Source organism: Nelumbo nucifera, chromosome 3 (assembly GCF_055504915.1).
Source record: "Nelumbo nucifera cultivar China Antique chromosome 3, China Antique-T2T, whole genome shotgun sequence".
NCBI lineage: Eukaryota > Viridiplantae > Streptophyta > Magnoliopsida > Proteales > Nelumbonaceae > Nelumbo > Nelumbo nucifera.
Genome location: NC_142651.1, coordinates 76937566 through 76959489, shown reverse-complemented (window position 1 = coordinate 76959489; position 21924 = coordinate 76937566). Strand labels below are relative to the sequence as shown.

The following is a 21924-nucleotide window of genomic DNA, read 5'->3' as shown; positions in this document are numbered from 1 at the left end:
AACAAAATCCTAAACAACTAGGTTATACCAACTGATCTGGTATCCTCGTCGCCTGGCATTTTTAACCTGCGCTCCATCCCATGACGTCAGCTTTGAAAAACCATTTAAAATATTCTTAATTAATCAGATGCCACTACACAGCTCTCCTCTGGCTCTAGGCCTAAAGCTGAACTCTCTCTCTCTCTCTAAGCCATTGTTTTATGACTCCTTACAAAAAGTTGCAATACTACTATAACCTCAGTGACTCAGTTCAAAGAACTCAAAAAATAAGAGGTTAAACTTTTAAGCATAAAAAGCCCTATCAGGAACATGTTATTGGGACCCAAAACACAACACAACACAATGAATGTCCAGGAACAGTGTTAAGAATTGAGAGGACTGGTGTTTGACGTGGTTGCTTTTCGACCACTAGATTGGTGTCAAATAGGAATTAGGACAATAGATCAGAGAATTCAGATTACAAAGTAATTAAATGCCACAACACGTGCGGGTACCTTGTCAAATCAAAAATCCTAAAGTGGAAGCCCGATAATAATGGATAGTAGATAGAAGCAAGAAGGGAGAGAAAAGGTCCGATGATAGAGATGTCCGAACGACCTTTAAATACAGCCGACCTTGAAAGGAGGGAGGTTGATGTTAAAAAACCATAAATGCAAATGCAGAGAAAAAGATGCAAAAATGCAAGGCGCACAAGAGAGTGATGGATAGAGACCTTGAACTGACTGATAATACTGGACAATCCTGGACAGCACTGTGAAAAGTACGGCTCAGCAAAACAAAGAGATGAGGTCTCTGTCTGAACTAAAAACCTAACAAGGGAGAGACGTTTCATATTAAATGACAGCATAGATGAATACATATACACCTTGATATCGAAAGGGGACCCCCATCACATGGCTGCTGTGTTGGACGGAACTTCCACGCAATTCTCTAACCAGATAAACAAAGTTCACCAAACCTCATGTCCAAGACCCGAGGTCCATGGAAAATTTGCAACACTGAAGGATTTTCAAGAAACTTCAAAGAGAGAGCTTAGGCATCCACTTCGTGGGAATTAGACCACCATTAAGCATTGCAAGATAATATAAAGATGAGTTCATAAAACATTAGAACTCCTACCAAATACTTGTTGAATGTATTTCAATGTTATATTTGGAGAAGTGAGTATTATAATTACAGTAAGCACCTTATATATAAGCTTCTTAAGTGAACTTACTCGGAGTTCTTGTCCACCCACAGAGAGGGAATGGAGGTGAACTAAGAGTACAGAAGAAAGAATGGTTGGATGTAAACACAAAATACCATCACGGTCCCTTCTCTTTCTTCTTTTCCCCCCAATCTTTGTGAGTGTTCTTTTTAGTAGTCAAGTAACCCCACAGACGTGATCCCAGAACTCAGATTTCTCGAGTCCTGTCGGCTCACGTAGTCATCACAGCTGTTGCTGGAGAGCCTCTGGATTGGGACAGAATTCAGAAGCTCAATACCTTGTTTTCCCATCTGCTGCACTTCCTGAGGCGAGAGTATCTTGATACACCACACATTGTTTACAAACTCCCTGAAAAAAGAATAGATAACAATAAAAATCATCAGCAACAGTTCAAAACACACCACCACCGTAGTTAAGAAATGTTGTTTCTCACGTCGTATTCATATATGGCAATTGGCAAGTTATGGTCAAACAATCAGATTAACAACCAAGCCAGTAAAGGTGACAGTAAGTGTTTAAAAAGGACCAGTTGAACAATTATAACAGTAGAAGAGTTTCCTATGAAGCAGAGAATAGAGAATTTACAGATATGAAATGACAAAGTGCAAAATATGCTAATTCATCAAGAAAAAAGAGTGCAAAATATGCTGAATTGCGGGTGTAACATATGCAGGCTTTTTGCATCTTGTACCACTAACCTTGTGGCATACCGTGCATATAAATATATGTTTCAAATAAACACTATGGTGCAACTGAACTGAACAAAACCATACAACTGGACAAAACTAGAGTTACTTGATGAGCTGGAGCTTCAAGTATACATAACATCTACAGTTTTGAAGCAATAGAATAGCGAGCTGTAAAAGGTTGCAACTTACTGCCAGGGGTCATCGCCAAGAAGAAGAACATCGTTCTCCCGGTCGACGAATACAAGCTGCCAGCCTGATCTCAGAGGGTCCTCCAATTGGCCTTCAAGGCCAAATAAACGAGCGAGCTCACTGCGCAGCTCATGATAGCTGCTGAACCTAGTGATATCCAGTGACCTCCCGAAGGACCCCGATTTGTGAACCTGTCAAGGATTACAACCTCCAAATCAATTACCAGGTAACAAATGCAAATTCTCACACTTGACAAGGAGCCACAATCCAGCTAAAATTTATGCACCCTTAAAAAGCCAAAAAAAGGAGAAATGAATACACAAAACGAACAAGCAGATAATTCATCTAGACATTTAGGCTGTGTTTGGTTGCAGTGCAAATTTATTTGCACTAGTACAAATGCATGGGAGTGCAAATGAAAAATATGCAAATTCTCATTTAATTTTGTTTTGGGTTTTACTTTATTCTGTTTCATGTCTTAATTTACTTCATTTGTACTGCAATCAAAGAAAATAAGCTAATATTTAAAACAAAAATAGGTCAGAATTTAAACTCAAATCATTTGCACTACAATAAATTTGCAGCAATGCAAAATTATTTGCATTGCAACCAAACACATCCTTAAGAGCACCATACTATACAAAGTGAACAAGCAGAGAGAACAGAATTAAGGACAAAACATTCAAGTTGTTGGTCCTACATAGTTTTTTTATCAGAACACTAGATTGTTAAGATTCCAGATAAGTATTAAATGAGTTTTCACTTGGTGAAAACATAGGCATGGATCACTTGTTAAAACGAGTACTTGGGCAGCCTCAGGTTAAGCATTTGTTAAATTTTCAATGGGCCCTGCATGAGGGCTGCTGCATTATAAATTCCGTCAATTCAGGTAACCTACTTGCCCCCCCCTGGCTACTGTTGATCCATCAACAGGAACACCTGCAAAATATGGTGATAAATCTGCTCACCTTCACAAAGGTTCTGGTTGGTGGGTTAACTTGGCCCACATTCTCTGGGGACTGCAGAAAACCTGACTCATCTAAGCAACTTGAAGTTGTGACAGCCGGATTAAGTGGGAAATCAGTTCCCGTGGAACTAATAAAATTGGAAGCAGCAAAAGGCATGGTTGTTGAATCACTATCACTGCCAACACCTCCGAGGCCTGACATCCCATTCTGCATTAGAAGAGAGGAAGAATCTATATTAACCCCAAAAAGAAGATGGCTTTGGGGATCTGAGCTACCTTCTTGGTCTACCGAGCATTCTCTACCAGGAAACGGTGGCAAAGAGATGGAATTTTGAGAGACATTGGTCTGTGGTTGGGGCATCTGCTCCACCTGGGGAAGAACACACTGAGTTGCTCCAGAAGGCAGAAGAGGTTCAACTGCAGCTCGCTTGGGCAACCAGGTGGTAGAAGGTATTAGGGAGGTGGTCCTTGGCAAATTAAGAAGTTGAGATGTCTCATCCTGGGGGAATGAGCCCAAAAGACTATGAAGGGGAGAAACACTGGATGTGGTTACAGGGTTCCCATTGGAGTCTGCAAAACTTGGTTGCTCACACAATGATGATATAGCCTGTAGAGATGGAGGCTGAGACTGAGACTGGGAAACAGACACAAGGTTTGACAGGGCAGTGACAACATTTGGAATCTGTTGTTGATCAGATAATTGTTGTTGCTGATGATGATGTTGATGTTGCTGTTGTTGCTGCTGATGATGCTGATGTTGCTGTTGTTGCTGCTGATGATGTTGATGTTGCTGTTGTTGCTGCTGATGATGTTGATGTTGCTGTTGTTGCTGCTGATGATGTTGATGTTGCTGTTGCTGCTGCTGATGGTGTTGATGTTGCTGTTGTTGCTGCTGATGCTGCTGTTGTGGTTGCTGTTGATCATTAAATGGGAGGCGATGTTGCAATTGTTGCTGAAGAAGATGAACTGGAGGCTGGGGCTGGTTCTCTTGAACATTTTGTAAAAAGGGAAGCTGGGGTTGTGAGTGCTGCAACATCTGCCTTGGTATTAGAGAGGCAGACCTATTGGTCACAATCTGAGGTTGCTGGAACTGTAGAAGGGATGGAGATGCCTGTTTTGAAGGATCCACAGTCCTCATTTCCTGAAGTGCAGCAGCAGCCATTGCCTGGTACATATCAGTTTGAAGACCTAGCATAGAAGCATCCAGTCTTGGCTGCATCCAGGGTGTAACCCCAATTCCTTGGAAATTTAGAGATTGAATTCCCCTATCTCCACCATCCCCTCGTAGACACATCAGTTGAGAATTAATGCCCAGATCATCATCCTTCATCCCTGTATGTATCAAAAGAGACACTGCAAAATGATTCCTATGCATAATTGAGAAATAAGGAGCAAGAATATCAGCTGCTTCTCCAAGTCCTAGAAGTGTAAAGAAACCATACCATGTAAAGAGGGTAGTCCAGGAGGCCATGGTCTCTTGAGTCTGAGAGGGAATGGAGATGGATACATTGGGAATGTTGTTAAAGGTTCAATCTCCCACAATGACACTCTTGGCTGTCTCTCCCCTGCAGTAGACTCATCCCACCCAACCTAGTTTAACGGAAGCAATACTTGTTAGAAAAGTTTCCTACAGTATTTTCTAACATTGCAAAGCAAATTTAAGTGTAATCAAGTATCATAAGCTAAATCCCAAAGGTCTCAATACACCTTCACAGAGCGCCAATGTGAATTTGGCCATCGAACAGGATCCAAGTCACTAATGCCAGTTATTGTGCCCATATACCTGAAAGAAAATAAACAAATCACATGATCAGCAAATGACTACTTGTACAAGCAACTAGGCATTTAAAGGTGGAAATAGCAGATCAAGGATCTCCCTTTTAACACTGCAAAATAAGAAAGGCCACCAAGTAGATAATTTAACTATATACACACTTTCAGGCTTTGGCAATGAGTTGGAAAATTCATTCACACTACTCTAAACTCACCTATAATTAGAGAAACATCTGATAAACATCACTTTACTGGACCTATTTTTTAACAGCATAAGTTGAAACAAATTTACTTTCATCTAGGACATGTCATATGCAACATCCTTGAATGATATGTTCATCCAACCCAAAACCATCTTCCCTTGTGCACACTATATATATTTCAAGTCCATCTATTGCATATCTATGGCTCTCCATGAAAGAAAAAGAAAAAAATGAAATAGGAAAAAAAAAAGTTAAGGGAACCATTTAGCAATAACATTCAGAAGATGAGCTTCAGGACCAACCGACGGACACTTGATTCTTCAGTCTCAAACAGCATCCGAAAGCGCATACCAACAGAAACACGGGTGTGATAGACTGCCTTCACATACTTGGCTAGAGTTATGACAAATTCTGATGGACTAGCCCTGGGAAAGCAATTGAAAAAACAAGTGAACAACAGTGAAATGCCCCCAAAATATTCAATTTTCCCCAACTGGAAACAACTCTACCTTGGATTATAAAATATAGTGAACCGACTGTTTGTTGCAGCTGCATGAGCTGCTGCAGCAAGGAGCCCTATGTGCATACTGTCACTTGATAAAACTGACGAAGGCATCACTGTTTGTGGTCTATTGGCACGCCGGATTCCCAGGAGCAATTGGTTCTTTTCATTCCTTGAAAAAAGTATGCCCCAGTGTCAGCAACAAGTTAAATCATGGATACATGGTCAAAATAACTGATCTAAAGGTTCAAGATCAAAGGACAAGAAGCATATTCCCTTGTTCATATCGTACAAGTAACACATGTACGAGGAGATAATATTTACTGCTTTAACAAATCAAAAAGAAACATGTCTTAAACTCAAAGAACAACCTAATCAGCCAACATAAGTAGATTATATGAATGACCATTTTCTGCTGAAAGCCTGAAAACGGAAAAAGATTAATATATTGAAATAACTATGCAGTCTGTCAGATGAGTTTTTGAGTCTCAAGCTCCCAAATGTGGACAAAATGCAAAGAACAGGTATTAGGTTGTTCCTACACATGATTCCTAAAGGCAAAGAAAGTCAAGATCACCAAGAGAGAAGCTTAAGAAAGTTCGCCTACCAGATGAAAAGGACTGAATCACCAGCAACGAGTCTTTTTGCACTCACAAAAACACTCCAACCCGTTGTAAGGAGATGCCTTTTAGGCTGGCCTGCATTTGAGATTGAATCAACTAATGAAAAGCTAGTCTTTTTCATCATAAGAAATTAACTAGTTCCTTTCTCGGATGGGGAAGATTAAGCTTTTTTATCACCTAGCAGTTGACATGTGAATAGGCAATTGAAAATGTACAATATGATCAATCAAAAAAAAAAAAAAACCAAGCAGCACAAATCCCATTGACATCATTGCATGCCCAAGAGTTAGAAAATTGTTAAGGATGAGATTCAGGACAACAGCAGGGCACCATTTATTGCCTTACACACAAATTTTTATCCATAACTAATAAAATCAAGGGCAGTTTCTAAATATATCAAGTTCTTATGTGAATATTTTTCTCCTCCATCAAGCCCAGAGCATGTCAAATAACAACAATGGCATATAGTCAAATGGCCTCAAAATGAAAGAAGGAACATAAACATTCTAGACTTCATTTTGCAAGTGCATAGAACCCCAAAGGCTACAAGTCGATGTAAGCAGAAGCCAAGAAAGAATGACTATTTACAAAAGGAGCTACGAGTTCTTTAAAGAAATAGGGATAGTAGAGATATGAACAAAAGAGATGGTTAAACCTAGAAAAATCACATACACACACCATTAAAAGTAAAGGAAGATGGAAGCATAAAAGAAAGTGTTCTACGCATGAGCAAACAAATGAGAAGTATAGTAAAAATTGGCTTTCAAAGATTATTCAAAAAGTCATAATCATGTCAACATCCACACCATTTACTTAAAAGTATAGTCTTCTGCAGCTCAACATCAAAAGACTACACATCTTGGAGTAATTGAAACTGTGTATTCATATGAACAAATAGCTTTCATACACATGATATTGGATACAGAATAAGATTAAAATAAGAAATTGTCACGAAAGCTCAGCAAACATCTAACCTCCAAGTAGCATAAGAGAAAGAAAAGGTTCACTCATGAAGAAAAGATACATCTAGAATTCTTTTCTAATGTAATATCAGAAAACTAACCCCGAAAAATATGCCTGAACTTCCACTCGTTATCATGAAGATCCCTAGCAATCAACTCCTGAGCTGGAGGCTGCTGGGAGAAGTCCTGAAGGAAAATTTGATAACATAGATGAATTTGTTCAACATTAGATCAGCTCAAAGAGGTGAAGGATATATCAAAATTTTAAAGTAAGCAGGTTTAGTAATATATTAACATAAGCAACCTACCAGTGGGGGAAAGACCTTTTCAGCTGCTCGGCGAGGCACAGAAAAACCACCATGAGTACTAGTGTCACTCGCGGTCAAAGTTTTACAAAAATAGTTTGTTGGTTGTTTGCTTGGTGTACCCAATTCTGTAGGCAGGTAAGGTTCTTTTTGCTCTTCCTGCAGAAAATAAATTGAAAATAATAAATAAATAAAATCCTAGCAAACCATTAAAGCAAACAGGGTGATAGGGGTTACCGGACTCAGTGGTTGTAAGGTCATCTGGGCATACACTTCATCAGTCTCTACATCTGCCTGAATTTTGACATATTTGGGATTTTAGGTAGCAAGCACAATGAATATCCAGAACCAGACAAGAGCAAAACAAAGCAGAGCTTACATGCATGGTAACATTGTGAAGCTGACAGATCAGCTGTGGTGGTAAGCTTGGGTAATTAGGGATATGGGCATCAACCTCCTTGTTGGTTGATGCAGCCACCTGCATAAGAACATTGATGACTTGCTTAATACCTCTAATAACAGGTGAACTAAGTTAAATTACCAAAAAACAATGTGTACAACGTAAGCTTTCAGCCATTTGGCCTTCAACCTTTGAGTGAACGAGTTCTATACATCCAAAGAAAGTGCAAACTTAATATGTAAGAAATGGAAATATTGATGTTGTTCCAGATGAAAGTGTGCAGAGGAGCGTAGTCTTCACCCAAATTGACAAAAGAGAAAAAACGGAATAGAAAAAAGAAAGTTTCCAGATAATACTAACAAGTGTAATTTATCAAAAAAAAAATGTTAACAAGTGTATATGCATGTATTAATAAGAATCGAAGTTTAAGATGTAGTCAGTTAGTCACCAATTCACCTTACTGAACATTAAGATCTTTAGGCTCAATTTTATGGGGAAGATGGTCACCAAACAATCATAGGAGTGATGGCAGAGATAGCATGAAATTCTACCATGTTCAAGCACTACAGAATGATTCCAATGGAACATACATGCATAGACAGATAGACTCATAAACATACACATTACATGCATGTATATACACAAACATGTATCAATGGTTCGCTCCTGCCACATACAGCAAAGCAGCATCGGTCTTCAATCAAATAAATCTTCTCCTAATTTTTCTTTTTTTTTATCAAAATCTTCTCCTACTTTTTCTTTTTTTTATCAAAATCTTCTCCTAAATCACATGGGTATTCAGCAGAATCCGTTGCTCTAAGCAAATGGAAATTAACATTGACTGCGATTTGCTTATATTCCACGAGATGGGTGATAACCATCACAAATTCCATCGTATCACATTCGAAGGACTGAAATACATGTATACTAACCTGCTCACTGTGACCCTGTGGAAAGTAGACCACGCGGCTCCCAACAGCAGGCAAAGAAACAAGAGGGCCCGCGCATGCATGCCACAGCTCAGAATTCAGAACTCTCTTTTCCCCTACAAAAAAATATTCCGCAGCAACATTAACACAGATCAAGAAACTTAATTTCTCACACATTTGACTCAGCCACTGTTTACAATTATCAATAACCAGGCTTACGAAGATACAATTTCGTATTCCTTTGATAGGACGATTTTGATCGAATAAATGGGCATTCAAATGGCCCTATAATCACTTGAATTCCTCCACAAACACTGGAGAAAACATGGGGTGTCAACTGGATGTTGGTATGAAGTTCAAATCGATAACTTAAAGCAAAGAGCAAAACTTCAGGGGAAAAGAAGAGGAGGAAAAAGCAGATCGGAAGCGTTCATAAAAGTTTGTAAAGACGAAACCTCGAAGAGAGAAAAGGACTCTGGTGGCTGTAAGCTTACCTTCCTGCGCCTGATGAATGAAACCAGACGAAGACAGTCTCATTTTTGTGAATACTATGGAGACTTTCGCTCAAAGATAGTTTACCCACCAACAAACACAGGATCCCAAAAGGCTGTTAGCCTCAATAAATAAGCAAAACCTTCTTAAAGAAACACTGCGTCCAGCGAAAACCCGCTACCTCCGCTTCCTTCTCGCCGAGAACAACAACTACCTTTACTCCCTTCTCGCCGGAAACCACCATAACTCTACTTCACCCCTCGCTGAACCAAAAAACCGTACAAAATTCCAATAGGTGCTTAGTGTCTCAGCTCCACTTGCCCGCCAGAAATTAACCGAGGAACCAAACACCAATCCCAAAATCGTCATACGCAGATTGGAGTAAACCAGTAGCAACCCCACCCCCCCCCAACCTTCATCCAAAACCGGGTCCGCTACAAAATATAATCCTTTTCAGCCTCATTCGTTCTAGATCTTCTCCGACCAAACCCTAGGCTTCCAATCTCCAATCCACAACTTCATGCAATGGCTTTAACCGCAAGAATCTTCACATTTCAACTCAAACCTAGAGACTAAGCTCCCAAACCAAAACAAAAACTAATCACCCTTCAACTCCAAAATACTCTGCTCTTCTCAGCTACTAAGACCCCCCCTAGGGTTTCAAATATTCGCCGCCCACTTACAACCTTCCTTCACCACGACGTAGACGAATAAACAAAACCAAAAACACGCATTCCAGTGTAAACCAACCAAAACCAGAAGAAACCCACAAGCCCTCCAGATCTCAGCCCCTTCAAGACCAAAAAAAACGGAAAAAACTGTACGACAGGTATCAGCACAAACCCTAAGTAAGCTCACCCTCAGCACAGAAACAGTATGTCTCAAGACACCATTTACCCCAGATCTCCAACTTCGGTACACAGAGAAAGCTCCGGATTCGTCAATTATAGTCACGAATCGAGCATTTCAAAACGAATTATACATCGTGGAAGCTTTCAAGAGGAGAGTGATCGGAGTTAGCAGAGCATTTGTCGACGATCCATCGCCGAAATTCCCCTTTTTAGGCTCTTTTCGAGCTTCGGTATTTTTTTCTTTCTTCTCGCTTTTGCTTTTTTTCACTAAAGAGAGCTTCTGCTAGTGCTGCTGCTGCTGCACTGCTTCTCGTCCTCTCTCTCTCTCAGTCTCTCTCCTTTAATCCGATCAATCAATACAACCGCCATTATTTTTCGCTGGCTTTTATACCAGGAGAGGAGAGAGAAAGAGACTAGGAGAGAGACGGAGAGAGAAAGTGTGTCAAATTAATTTCTTTAGTTTTTTTTTTTTTTTGCTTTTACTGTTTTCGACTTTTCGTGTTCATAGTTCAAACAGACAGTTTACGTACGAGTTCAGACACGGATACTCGGTCAATTACGAAATTGCCCCTTTCTTTCCTAAATTAGGTTAAAACTTAAAACTAACCAGAGTAGAACCCACGCAAATAACCCTAACAGGAAAGTAATAATATCGCAGTGGTTTTCCTGCACGGGTCGTCTAGCAAAACACCAGAGTAGTGAGAGTACCTTCCGCATGGAATGGATTCAAAATGGTCTTACCACGTGGCAAACATAAAAAACCCAAAAACCAAGAACGTTCGACACGCCACGTGTGACTTAGCCAAATGATTAGGTGGGTCCATTTAAAGATTGCATGCACGCCTCAAGGTAAGCATGATCAGATGAATTTCAGGCCATCTGATTACCCCATTTCATTGGTAAATGATGGGATCCATCTTAGGTTACACACGGAAAGATCCAAATTTTAAAGGGTAAAGGATGAATGTTTGAACCAAGGTCCCAACTATCGATACATATAGTTTCGGACTCCATTGGATGTATCGAAGGTCTGACCGGTTCAAGGGTAGAGGAGACCTAAACTGGCTCCCTAAATTGGTTGTGAAAAAAAAAGGCCTAAAATACTGTATTGATTCGTCCAATATGCTCATACCACATATCAGATATATCAATATTTTAAACCTTGATTTGAACCACATTTGATAGGAAAATTGTTGAGAGAAATGCTGGTAGACAATGAAATTAATGCATAGCTATAAATAACCATGGTGAGTACATTTTTGCCATGAAATTTGTTTAAGGTGCAAATGCACCACAAGATCTGATATTTTCTTTCTTTATTTTATTTTATTTTTGTGAGGTAGCACCACAGGATCTAATCCAACCCTCATTAGACAATCATGTGGACATGTGGATTATAAGGGTGTAAGCATGGTCTGATAAGCTATTAACTATTTTGGGAATATCACAAAATTAACTATGAAACTTAATTTGGCTTGTAAACATCCATTTTGTCCCTAATATACCTAACATTAAGGTTGTCCCTAATCTATCGAAAAACAATTATGAAGTTGCCAATGGTTTTAGACTTTTAGTTGGTAAATTCTTTACATGAGAAGAAATCAGCTACTCCCGTTGGAGTAGCGCTGTGCTAAAACCATGAAATGACAGCCTTTGGATTTATGCATGTGGCTTCACCTTATGTCACTTCATATCGAATATAGGTAACGCCGTGATTCACGGTTTTAGCCCAGGACCATTTGAATGGGAGTTAGTTGATTTTTATGCTTCTTTAGTTAATTAGAAATTTAGAATTGAGACCAGATCTGCTCCTGGCTATTGGGAATTTCTCCCAATCTTATTAGTTATTATTCACAGGAGATATTTTCAATGCAGAGTGGATGTATCTGTGAGAGCCCATTTGTGAGGAACAGATTCCGCTTCATTAGAATTAGCTTGTTGTAACTAACATTTGGGTTCCATTCTTGCCTCCAAACTCCAATTAGGAGTGTTTATGAGGGGCTCCAATTGCTATTCACTACTTGTTTTCACATCTCAATCCATTAGACATAACAGTTGTGCATTGGGAATGTCTCCCTTTTCATTGAGAAGTGTTCTCAATACATGGGGGCATTGTTCAGTGGATATAGATGTGGGAACAATTACTGGATAGCAGATCCGACTGGTTTGGCCTAGGGATCATGAATCTGCATAGATCGGCTGATTTAGCCAAGAGATTTTTTTGGCCTGTGTTACGATATATCTCATGGTCATGGCTAACATGGGTTCTACCGACATGGCTTGCAATCCGGTATGGATATGACACACAGCACGACCATGTCAATTATAACCATTAGTATAATGGTAAAAACATCCCCCAATATCTATAAATGGCTATTTTGGCAGATATTTGTATATTTTATCAAAGGGGGTGAAAATGATTAAAATGTCCCCTAACACTTATAAAAAGCTTAGTTCAGAGGAGCATTTCCAAGTAAAGTGATAAATAAATCCTACAAATAACCAAAATATCCCAACAACAAGAGCTAGTTAGGATGGTATTTTGATCAATTCAATTATTTATAACTCTTATAAATACCCTAACCCTTACCTATATTCATCACAACCACAATCATCCAATGGAATACAATATTCTCATATATTCTCAAATTTTTATTTTTATAAATTTCAAGAAGAAGAAAGGTTTGATTGAGTGTCTCAAATTGAAGAATAGAAGTTGATAATTTGGGAGATTTAAAAGCTTTGCATTCAAGTTGAAATACTGAATTGGTAGTTTGGACTCTGACTTCCAGGACTGAAGTGCAATTACTGAGTTAGTTGGATTTTTTTTTATTTTAGATTTTAATATTTATTATAGTGGTCAATTCCACTCACCCCTTCACTTTGCTTCATTTGGCTTTGATTAGTCTCAGTCACTCTACAATAGCACTACTGATATTAGAACTAATTGTATCACTGCTAAATAAATCCAATCTGTTAGCCCATTATAAAAATAATTTAAACAAAATTTCTAAAACATTTGTGAGAATATTCATTGTGCTCATACTTAATGTGATCACAAGGGTGTGCCTAGTAGATCGAATTTCAATGGGAACAGGTTACTCCCTATTGTGTGGCCCCACCAAGAAAAGAAAAAAATTAATATGATATGGAAAAAATATGATATCTGAAAATTTTCTGACCAGTCAACTGGAATCATAAACATGGTAACAAATTAACTGTTAGTTATCAAAATTTATGGGTGGATTTTGATTGGTCAAATTCTTTTCATACCATATCTTTTCTGCATCATAGATTTTTCCAGTTGTATTTTCTCCGATAACGATAGATGACCATCTTGAGGTAAAGAGAACTGATTAAATACGTTTTTTCATATTAATTAAGCTAGTTAATAGATATCATTTTTAAGGGATTTGGCTTTTATTTCTTAATGACTATGATGCCATATTGGCTTCTGATTATTTTTCAAAACATTTAAGAAAATTACTTATGATCACTTATAAATAAACATACTTCTTAGTAAACCGAGAATCACTCAATATCAAGATGACAATGCTATCTAATAAATTAAAATTTACAAGTTTTGGTAAAATCAGATCCAATAGAGTATCAATTTTGATTTTTTTTTTCAAAATTGAAGAAAAACTTGCACAAAACAAAACTTCCAACTGCATAACCCCCCCCCCCCCCCCCCTCCCCCCGAAAAAATAAAAAGTCTATAATTCTTAAATTTGGAAGTTCCCATTTTTATAAGAAAAATGCTTTTGAATCAAAATTGTTTCTTTTAGAAATTCCTTACACATGTAAAGAATTGGAATTATTTTTTGACTACTATTGATTAATAATGAGAAAAGGAAGAGATTTATGAGGAAATCATCTATTGTTAATGGGTTAACAACCAATTTTGTGAAATGGGTTCCAAGTGGTCCAGGACTACGGCCTACTTGCTTTCAAGAATTGGAGAGTGAGACATCTTCACCACCTCACCTATCTAAAAACAAAAGATAAGGTCCTTGATGACCACCTAGAATAAGATGATTGGCCGAAAATTAACTTGATATATTTCATATCTTCTGCATCCCAACTTCACTTAAAAGCTCAGTTTGAAAAGAGTAAATACAAATATATACAGAATAAATACAAATATTTGTATTTGTACGTATTCCTTCCAATTGAGCCTAAATAAATTGACTCCACCAAATCAAACTGGTGCCCACCATTATTATAGAGCTAATTAGATCATACTAACTACTATCCATTTATTTTCAGTGCTTCATTTTGCACTACTGTAATGAGTGCAAATCAATTGAGAGCAAATTTCAGTCCACCTTATTTCATGCTTTACTTTGTGATGAGGGAAGATTTGGCCCTTCATTGATCTAGTAACACGTGGCACAATAGGACCGTTGCATGACACCTCAACGCCACATGAACAACTACGGATCCCACTAAGTTAAGGAGGTACACCTCAGAACCAGTCTGAGCACCTCGTACACAACTCGGGCACCACAGCAGGGCAGCTAATAATACCTCGTCCAGGGTTGACCTATGGTACCTCGTCGTTACCGGTCCAATGGACCTCAATGTGAGGAGCAACCTCCCCCGAGGACTTGCCAACCTAACTAAGGTCCAGGTGGCAACCTGCGAGAGTGCTCGTCGACCTCCTCTACATGCATCCTGTCACTCCTAGGTCTCTCGTAAGTTGGCTCCCGCACCAAATGTTCCAGAGGAAACTGAATAAGGCACAAAGCCTGATCTACGTGCGCGACTAGCTTCAAGGACTTCAGACCAATCAGGCATGTCTTCTTGGAGATCTCAGGTGTGTGAATCCCACACCAAACAATGCCTATATAAAGGTATCATCTTCTCCATGAGAGAAAAGGTACGCACGATTGAGCTCTTGCATTCTTCTACTTACAAGCTATCAGCTCTCTCTAAATCTCCTTCGCTAATTTAAGCATCGGAGTGCCAACGCTGGGTAAAAGCACCTCGAAACACTCTAATCTTCTTGCCTTGTAGTTCAACCCGACCGCGTAGCTAGTTTGACGTCTAATCTGCCTTCCAACAAGGAGTGACCAGATCGTGCTACATCAATTGGCATCATCTGTGTGAATCACTACACAAAAGCTAAGTTCTCACTTGTTCTCCGAGCCTCAAGTAATGGCATCGTCAAGCAACAACAACAACACCATGATTGAAGGAATCCCCCGGGGGGGCAGAATTAGAATGATCGGCCCAAACAAATTCCAACAGCCTTGCCCGGACATAATCTCGCAGCTCTGACTGCAAGGCCGCTCCCGCGTGTTGAGACGTACATGCTCTCTACAAGCATCGATGACCAACAGACTGTGAGGCCACTCCCGTAGGTCGAGCCCTCTATGGTTCCCGTGGGAGTTGATGGCCAATAGATTGTGGAGCCGCCCTCACAGGTCAGCACTGCCTAGGTGACAAGGTGTCTGTAGGTCGAGGTGTTGAGAGCGAACTGGCCTGTTAAAATTTTGGCGATCTGGCTGAGACTCACTTTGGAGACCTAGACAAGCCGACTCGCGACACACGTAATCAGCCCAAACGAGCCTCGCTAGCTCTGTTTGTGTGGTCGCCCCTATAGGTTGAGCCCTTCGCAGCTCCCATGGGAGTCGACGCCAATGGATTGCAATCGCCCTTGCAGGTCAACTCTTTCAAGGCTCCCGTGCGAATTGGCGACCTGCAGTTAGTAGAGCTGCCCCCCGCAGGTTGAGCTCCTTGTGGCTTATCGTAGTAGACAACCAGTGTGTCCAAGGACTGACACAGTGCAGCAATGGCACTGACCTACCGTTTAAACACTAACAGCGACGCACGTATCAACAACACTATCACAAGGGGGCAAAAACTAAACAACCAACCCGGGCAAGCTTCAATGGTCTTGCCCAGATTGTCTCCCTACCCAACTGTAGAGACTCATTATTGATTAAGCCCTCCATGGATCCCATGAGAGTAGGCAGCGAGCTGAATGTAGAATTGGCCTCACAGGTTGAACCTTTCATGGTTCCCATGAGGGTAGGCGATCCGTAGACAGTTGAGCAACCCCCTCAAGGTGAGCCCCCATGGTTCTCGAAGTGAACGACCAACAGCTCTAGGAGTGGAGTAGCACATGTGCGCCATTGACTTGTGAACACAAACCCGAGAGAGTTAATCCTACATGATGGCATAGATGTAGCCATGTTTAAAGCTACTACATAATGACCATCCGCTTTGGTGATCTGATTAAACTGAACTCTAAGGGGAATCCAAAACCGCTTTCAACATCAAGGTCCTTAAGCCGATCTTGAAACGCATCAACAACAGGTAGTCCACCCCATGCAAGTCAGCCCCCATCTATCTAGCTTGACATCATTTTGATAGTCAAAATTATAACTACTTTGGCAACCTAGACGACCCGACTCGCAGTACCTACATGTTAGCGAAAATCTACTAAGAGGAAGCCAACCGCTTTTAGCTAACGCTCCCTACGCTAACCACTTTGGAAACCTGACCCAATCGAATTCTAAGGGGAAGCTAAATTGCTTTCAGCATCGAGGCCCCCTAAGCCGACCTCGAAACACGTTGGCAACAAGTAAGTCGGCCTATGCCAGTTGGCCCTCATCTATCTAGCTCGGTAGCGTTTTTGACTTTGCTGCTACTACACTACATTGATCTCAAAGGACGAAGGTATCTCATCGCCAACCTGATAAAAAAAAGAAAGAAAAGAAACAAAGGAAAGGAAGACTTCAGAGAGGATATCATACAGCCAATGAAATAGAGAGCAGGTCACCTCGGGCCTCATCTTCAAACAAGTTACACCCTTCGCCGAAACTGACCTCGGCTCGAATGTGGGGGGCAATTGATGAGGAAAGATTTGGCCCTCCGCTGACCTAGAAACATGCGGCACGACAGGACTGGTGCATGACACCTCAACGCCACATGAACAATTGCGGATCCCACTAAGTCAAGGAGGCACACCTCGGAACTAATCTGAGCACCTCGTACACAACTCTAGCACCTCGGCAAGGCGGCTAGCAACACCTCATCCAGGGCTGACCTGTGGTACCTTGTCGTTACTGGTCCAATGGACCTCGACTTGAGGAGTGAACTCATCGAGGACTTGCCGACCTATGGTACCTCGTTAGCACCGGTTGAAGTGACCTCAGTGTGAGGAACGACCTCCCTCGAGGGCTTGCTGACCTAACTGAGGTCCAGGTGGCGACTTGTGAGACGTGCTCGCCAACCTCCTCTGCATGCACCCCGTCACTCCTGGATCTCTCGGAAGTTGGCTCTCGCACCGAATGTTCCGAAGGAAACTGAATAAGGCACAAAGCCTGGTCTATGTGCACAACTACCTTTGAGGACTTCAGACTGGTCAAGCACGTATTCTCGAAGATCTCAGGTGTGGTGCGTGAAGCCCACACCAAATAACGCCTATATAAAGGTTTCATCTCCTCTCTGAGAAAAAAGGTACACGCGATTTATCTCTCGCATTCTTCTACTTACAAGCTATCAGCTCTCTCTAAATCTCCTTTGCTAACTAAAGCATTAGAGTGCCCACACCGGGTAATAGCACTTCAAAACACTATGATCTTCTTGCCTTACAGTTCGACCAGCTACGTAGCTAGTCTGACGTTTAAACTACCTTCCAGTAGGAAGCGACTAGATCACACTACATTACTTTGCTTTATGAATCAGCTCTAGAGCAAAGCAAAATAAAACCTAAAGCAAATATAAACCAAAATTTGCACTTTTCTCAATTGCAATCCCACTTAGTTGTACTAGTGCAAATTTGCATTGCAAACAATGGAGCCAAACTTCACCTGTGATGTGACGAGCAAATTATGTTGGGCCCAAAGCCCTAATGATCCCACCCAATGCAATATGATTCAGACAACATAGACTAGTTACATGAGTATTGACAAAAACAGCATCAAACTTTACTTTGAAATTTGAATCATCAATTGGGACGAGGATGCGAACTTGTTTTTTCTTTAAGGTAGAATGCATGGGATTATTTGGACAGGTGAAGTAAAAAGACTTAGTAGTCAACATCCCATCCTAAATGAATAAAGCTCAATTGGACCAAATCACAACCCAAGTCAAGTTCCTTGTAAAATGGTAGATAGGCAATATGATAGATTATGAACATTAGCCTAATATTATATATTCTAACTTCCACTATAACGATTGATATTTTCAATTCATTATTAAGAATAAAAAAAGTGATTCTTTTTGATTGCTTCATTGTTGCCTTAGCATGCTAAAGTAAAAAAAGGGAGTGGGCCTGCTAGATGGATCAGTTAATAAATTTCCCTAATGTTTTCCAAGTAATATATCGGTGCACATATTGCACGATACGTGTCATTTTCTGGGTCATACACTAAATACTTTGAATTGGTTATGATTGATTAAGTTTGAATAAAAATAATAATATTGTATTATATATCTATTGAGTTATGAAATAAAATGAAGGTAAAAAAAAAGAAAAAGAGTACTGTGATGAAATATTGAGTGTATCGATAATTTGAACCTTATTTCTACGTGGCAATTCAATTAATAGTTTGAAAGGCCTCATATATGTTTATTTTTGTAGTTTTTTAATGCTAATATTTTTTTGTGGGGTAGTTACCAAAAAACAAAAAGAAGGTTGGGTACACGGTTAATGTAGATTGAAGTAGGGGTGTTAATAGATCGGTTTTGAATTGGACTCCATCCAAATCAAAATTAATTTAGACAGATTGAATGGATCAATAAGACATATTGGATTGGACCTGGTCCGTTTATAATGAATTTATATTGGATTGAACCAATATCTGATCCATTGATAGAAAATAAGAACACAGGTGTCAATGGACCATATTTGAGTTGGAACCAATCTAAATTAACATAGATTTAAACAGATTGGGCAGTCCAGACATTAAATTCGACGGACTGAATTGGAACAGATCCACATTGAACTAAATTGGATTGGGCCAAATCTAGCCCAATTGACACTCCTAAATTGAAGGATTGAAAATCTGACCAATCTAAAGGGTTCCTAATATGGTGGATAATTTGGATCTGCCACATCTCCAATTGATCATGTAGTGAAACAACACCCTATTTGACCCAATCGGGGAACTTTTTTCTACTAAAATTATGTTGCATGAGGACATTATATATTATAACCAAATTGAATCTTTATTCTCTTACATTTTTTCTTGCACTTCCCTTCTGTCTATGACAAGTGTGTTCCCTTACACGCATATAAATTCAGAATACATGTGTAGGGTTCTTCGGCCGGTCCCATTCAAATTTAACAAAATTCCAACCCGAATCCACCAAGTTAGGCCACGTGTGATGGGACACTTGTCATAGAATGAAAGGATGTATAAAAGATCCGGACCCACTAGTATAGTCCTTTCCTTTTTGTCGTAATGACAATGAAAAAGAAGTTTGGACAAAAGATGAAATTATATAGTGAAATATGTTAACCCATTTCATATTTTCATGTTTCTTACTTTCTAGAATTGTATTATTTGTAGCAATCGGATTCTAAACCCAAGTTGTGTATGGTTGTGTTTAGTTGTAGTGTAAATTTATTTGTATTAGTATAAATCAGGGGTGGAGTCAGGAAATTTTTATAAAGGGAGTCAAAACCTAAATGAAGTATGGATGACTCATAAGGGGGCCAACCATTGAGGTAGAGAGTGAGGGGAGGGAAAAATTTATATAGGAAGTGGAGATTTTCTGAACCATAAGGGAGGGGGGGGGGGGGCATGACTCCCCTGGCTCCGCCCCTGGTATATAAATGCACAAGAGTGCAAATGTAAAAATGCAATTTCTTATTTAATTTTATTTTAAATTTTGTTTTATTATACTTTATATTTTAATTTACTTCATTTGTACTGCAATCAAACAAAATAAGCTAAAATTTGAAATAAAAATAAGTCATTATTTACACACAAAATCATTTGCACTATTATCATTTTTGCATCAATACAAATTTATTTGCATTGCAACGAGACACTGCCTAAATATATCAATTAATGTATAGCCTACAAATATGTACAAGGATGATATGATGTTACAGTATATAGCGGTCGTAGTCAAAATTATGAGCCACTGCTAGTCACGCAACCATCTGTACAAGTTGCATGTCACCTTATCAATGTTCACACAATAGGAGAGAAGACGAGGGAATGCCTCAAAAAGAACTCACGAGATTAGCAGCTGTAATCTTTTGGTTATTTTGAAGAGACCATGTAGTAGGAAACTGTTTTCTTTAAGGCTGTCTTTGGTTTTAAGGAAAAGGAAGGGAAAGATGTATAGATTTTCCTATCTTTTCCTTCCCCTCCCTACTTTTCCCTTCAAACCAAACATAGCTTAAATATCTAAATGTCTCCCTCACATGTTGATCATGATGCTTTTATTTCCTCTTCTTCAGCCACCAAATTGTTGTTGTTGGAGAGTTCATTTGTGTTAATAGCTGGTTTTACATGGGTTTTAGATTGATTATAGTTAGAAAGAAGTAATATTTTAAAGGTCCAAAAAAGACATGATACCAAAAAAGTTTATAACCAATCAACGAATATCATAAAAGTGATAACCAATCAGGTGGTATTCATCAAAATTCAAAAGAGGTTTTATTGGTAAAGTTCTTTTGATATCATATCTTTCTAGCATCATACATTTACCCTATTTAGAAACATACTTTTATTTTGGACAAATTAAATTCTAATAACTATTTAGTAGTTGTAAGTTTGAAGATAATTTACTTATTTTATTTCTAGAACCCTGTAGAGATGACAATAGAATAACTACTTAATGTGTTACATGTAATATCAAAAAAAGAAAAAAAATATCATCAATCACATTATTGCCATATCCCACAAGGAATTACTGAATGTTTTAGTGAACCTTTACAAATAGGATTCAAAGGTTAACCCTTCTTCTTCCATTGTTCTAAACAAAGTAAACTGTTTTTTTTTTTTTTTCCTTTTAATTTTTGTGCTCTCTAATGAGAACAAATTGGTTTTTGAAGCCCATAGATGAAATGAATTTGTATCTTGCTAATTCATATTTTCAAACTTGAAATTCATGTCGACCATAAAAAATTGATATTTATAAGCCATCCAAAAATTAGATAATGGGTTCATCCATGTCCTGACCTTCTTCATGGGGCAAGTATATATCAATCAATGTGTGATCTCCCCAAGTCAAATATGAATTTAATTTCCATCTTTATCTTTATAAAGGGAATGGTTTGCTAGTCCATTCCCCATTTCAGAGAAGTGTAAGTTACCTACTAATCTTCCCATGTGGTAGTTACATTATGGCCCAAATGGGCCCCGCCTTCCCTTCTTCAGCCTTAATTCATGCCAAGTCTCTTTTTCTCTCTCTCTCTTTCCCTAACAAGGGTTTTGGAAGGGTAATATCACTATAAAATGCTCCAAGAAATTGAGGGGTTGAGATGTAAATTGTGGAAATGAACACAAGGGCAATGATCAAAAGGGTCACATATAATCATATATAGAGAGTGAACAGTCAGATTTGCCACATAATCCATCCACGTGGCAAGAAAATTCTAGGTCGTCCAGAGAAGAAGCCCAAGTTACTCAATTAGGGCAACCTTTTTCCTCAAGTAAAATGGTCTGTAATCGAACTGAATTCACTAGAAAGAAGGGGGAAAAGGGCAACACAGAGTGGGCCACGCTGTTCACGTTTCCTTGGTCTGGGGTAAATAAGCTAACAACATATGCTCTGTGTTACGCAACGCAAAGGTACCATAGTAAATACAACACATACATAATTTCAAAAGTTGCATGGCGGAGGTGAGATATCTGTACC

General features: G+C 39.2%; 1 protein-coding gene across 2 annotated transcripts; it reads right to left on the bottom strand.

The window, feature by feature from the left end:
* Positions 1 to 1080: 1080 nt before the first annotated feature.
* LOC104610223 (auxin response factor 6) lies at positions 1081 to 10544 on the bottom strand. Of its 2 annotated transcripts, XM_019199905.2 has the most exons (15): positions 9244 to 10544; positions 8753 to 8865; positions 7800 to 7898; positions 7658 to 7714; positions 7424 to 7579; positions 7217 to 7301; positions 6138 to 6228; positions 5538 to 5702; positions 5331 to 5453; positions 4760 to 4835; positions 4495 to 4642; positions 3329 to 4384; positions 3054 to 3247; positions 2086 to 2276; positions 1081 to 1555 (listed from the first exon to the last, which is right to left on the bottom strand). In XM_019199905.2, exons 1-15 carry the CDS (start codon positions 9284 to 9286, stop codon positions 1357 to 1359), a joined length of 2796 nt encoding a protein of 931 aa, XP_019055450.1. In that variant the 5' UTR covers positions 9287 to 10544; the 3' UTR covers positions 1081 to 1356. The 2 variants fall into 2 exon arrangements, with proteins under 2 accessions (XP_019055450.1, XP_010275037.1); XM_010276735.3 differs by having other exon boundaries at positions 3054 to 4384.
* Positions 10545 to 21924: the final 11380 nt, after the last annotated feature.

Coding starts and splice junctions, on each gene's coding strand:
- LOC104610223 (XM_010276735.3), bottom strand. CDS start 9,286: ATGAGACTGTCTTCGTCTGGTTTCATTCATCAGGCGCAGGAAG. Junction 6,229..7,216: donor GTTCAGGCATATTTTTCGGG/GTTAGTTTTCTG, acceptor TCTCAAATGCAG/GCCAGCCTAAAAGGCATCTC. Junction 5,454..5,537: donor ACTATATTTTATAATCCAAG/GTAGAGTTGTTT, acceptor TTGCTTTCCCAG/GGCTAGTCCATCAGAATTTG.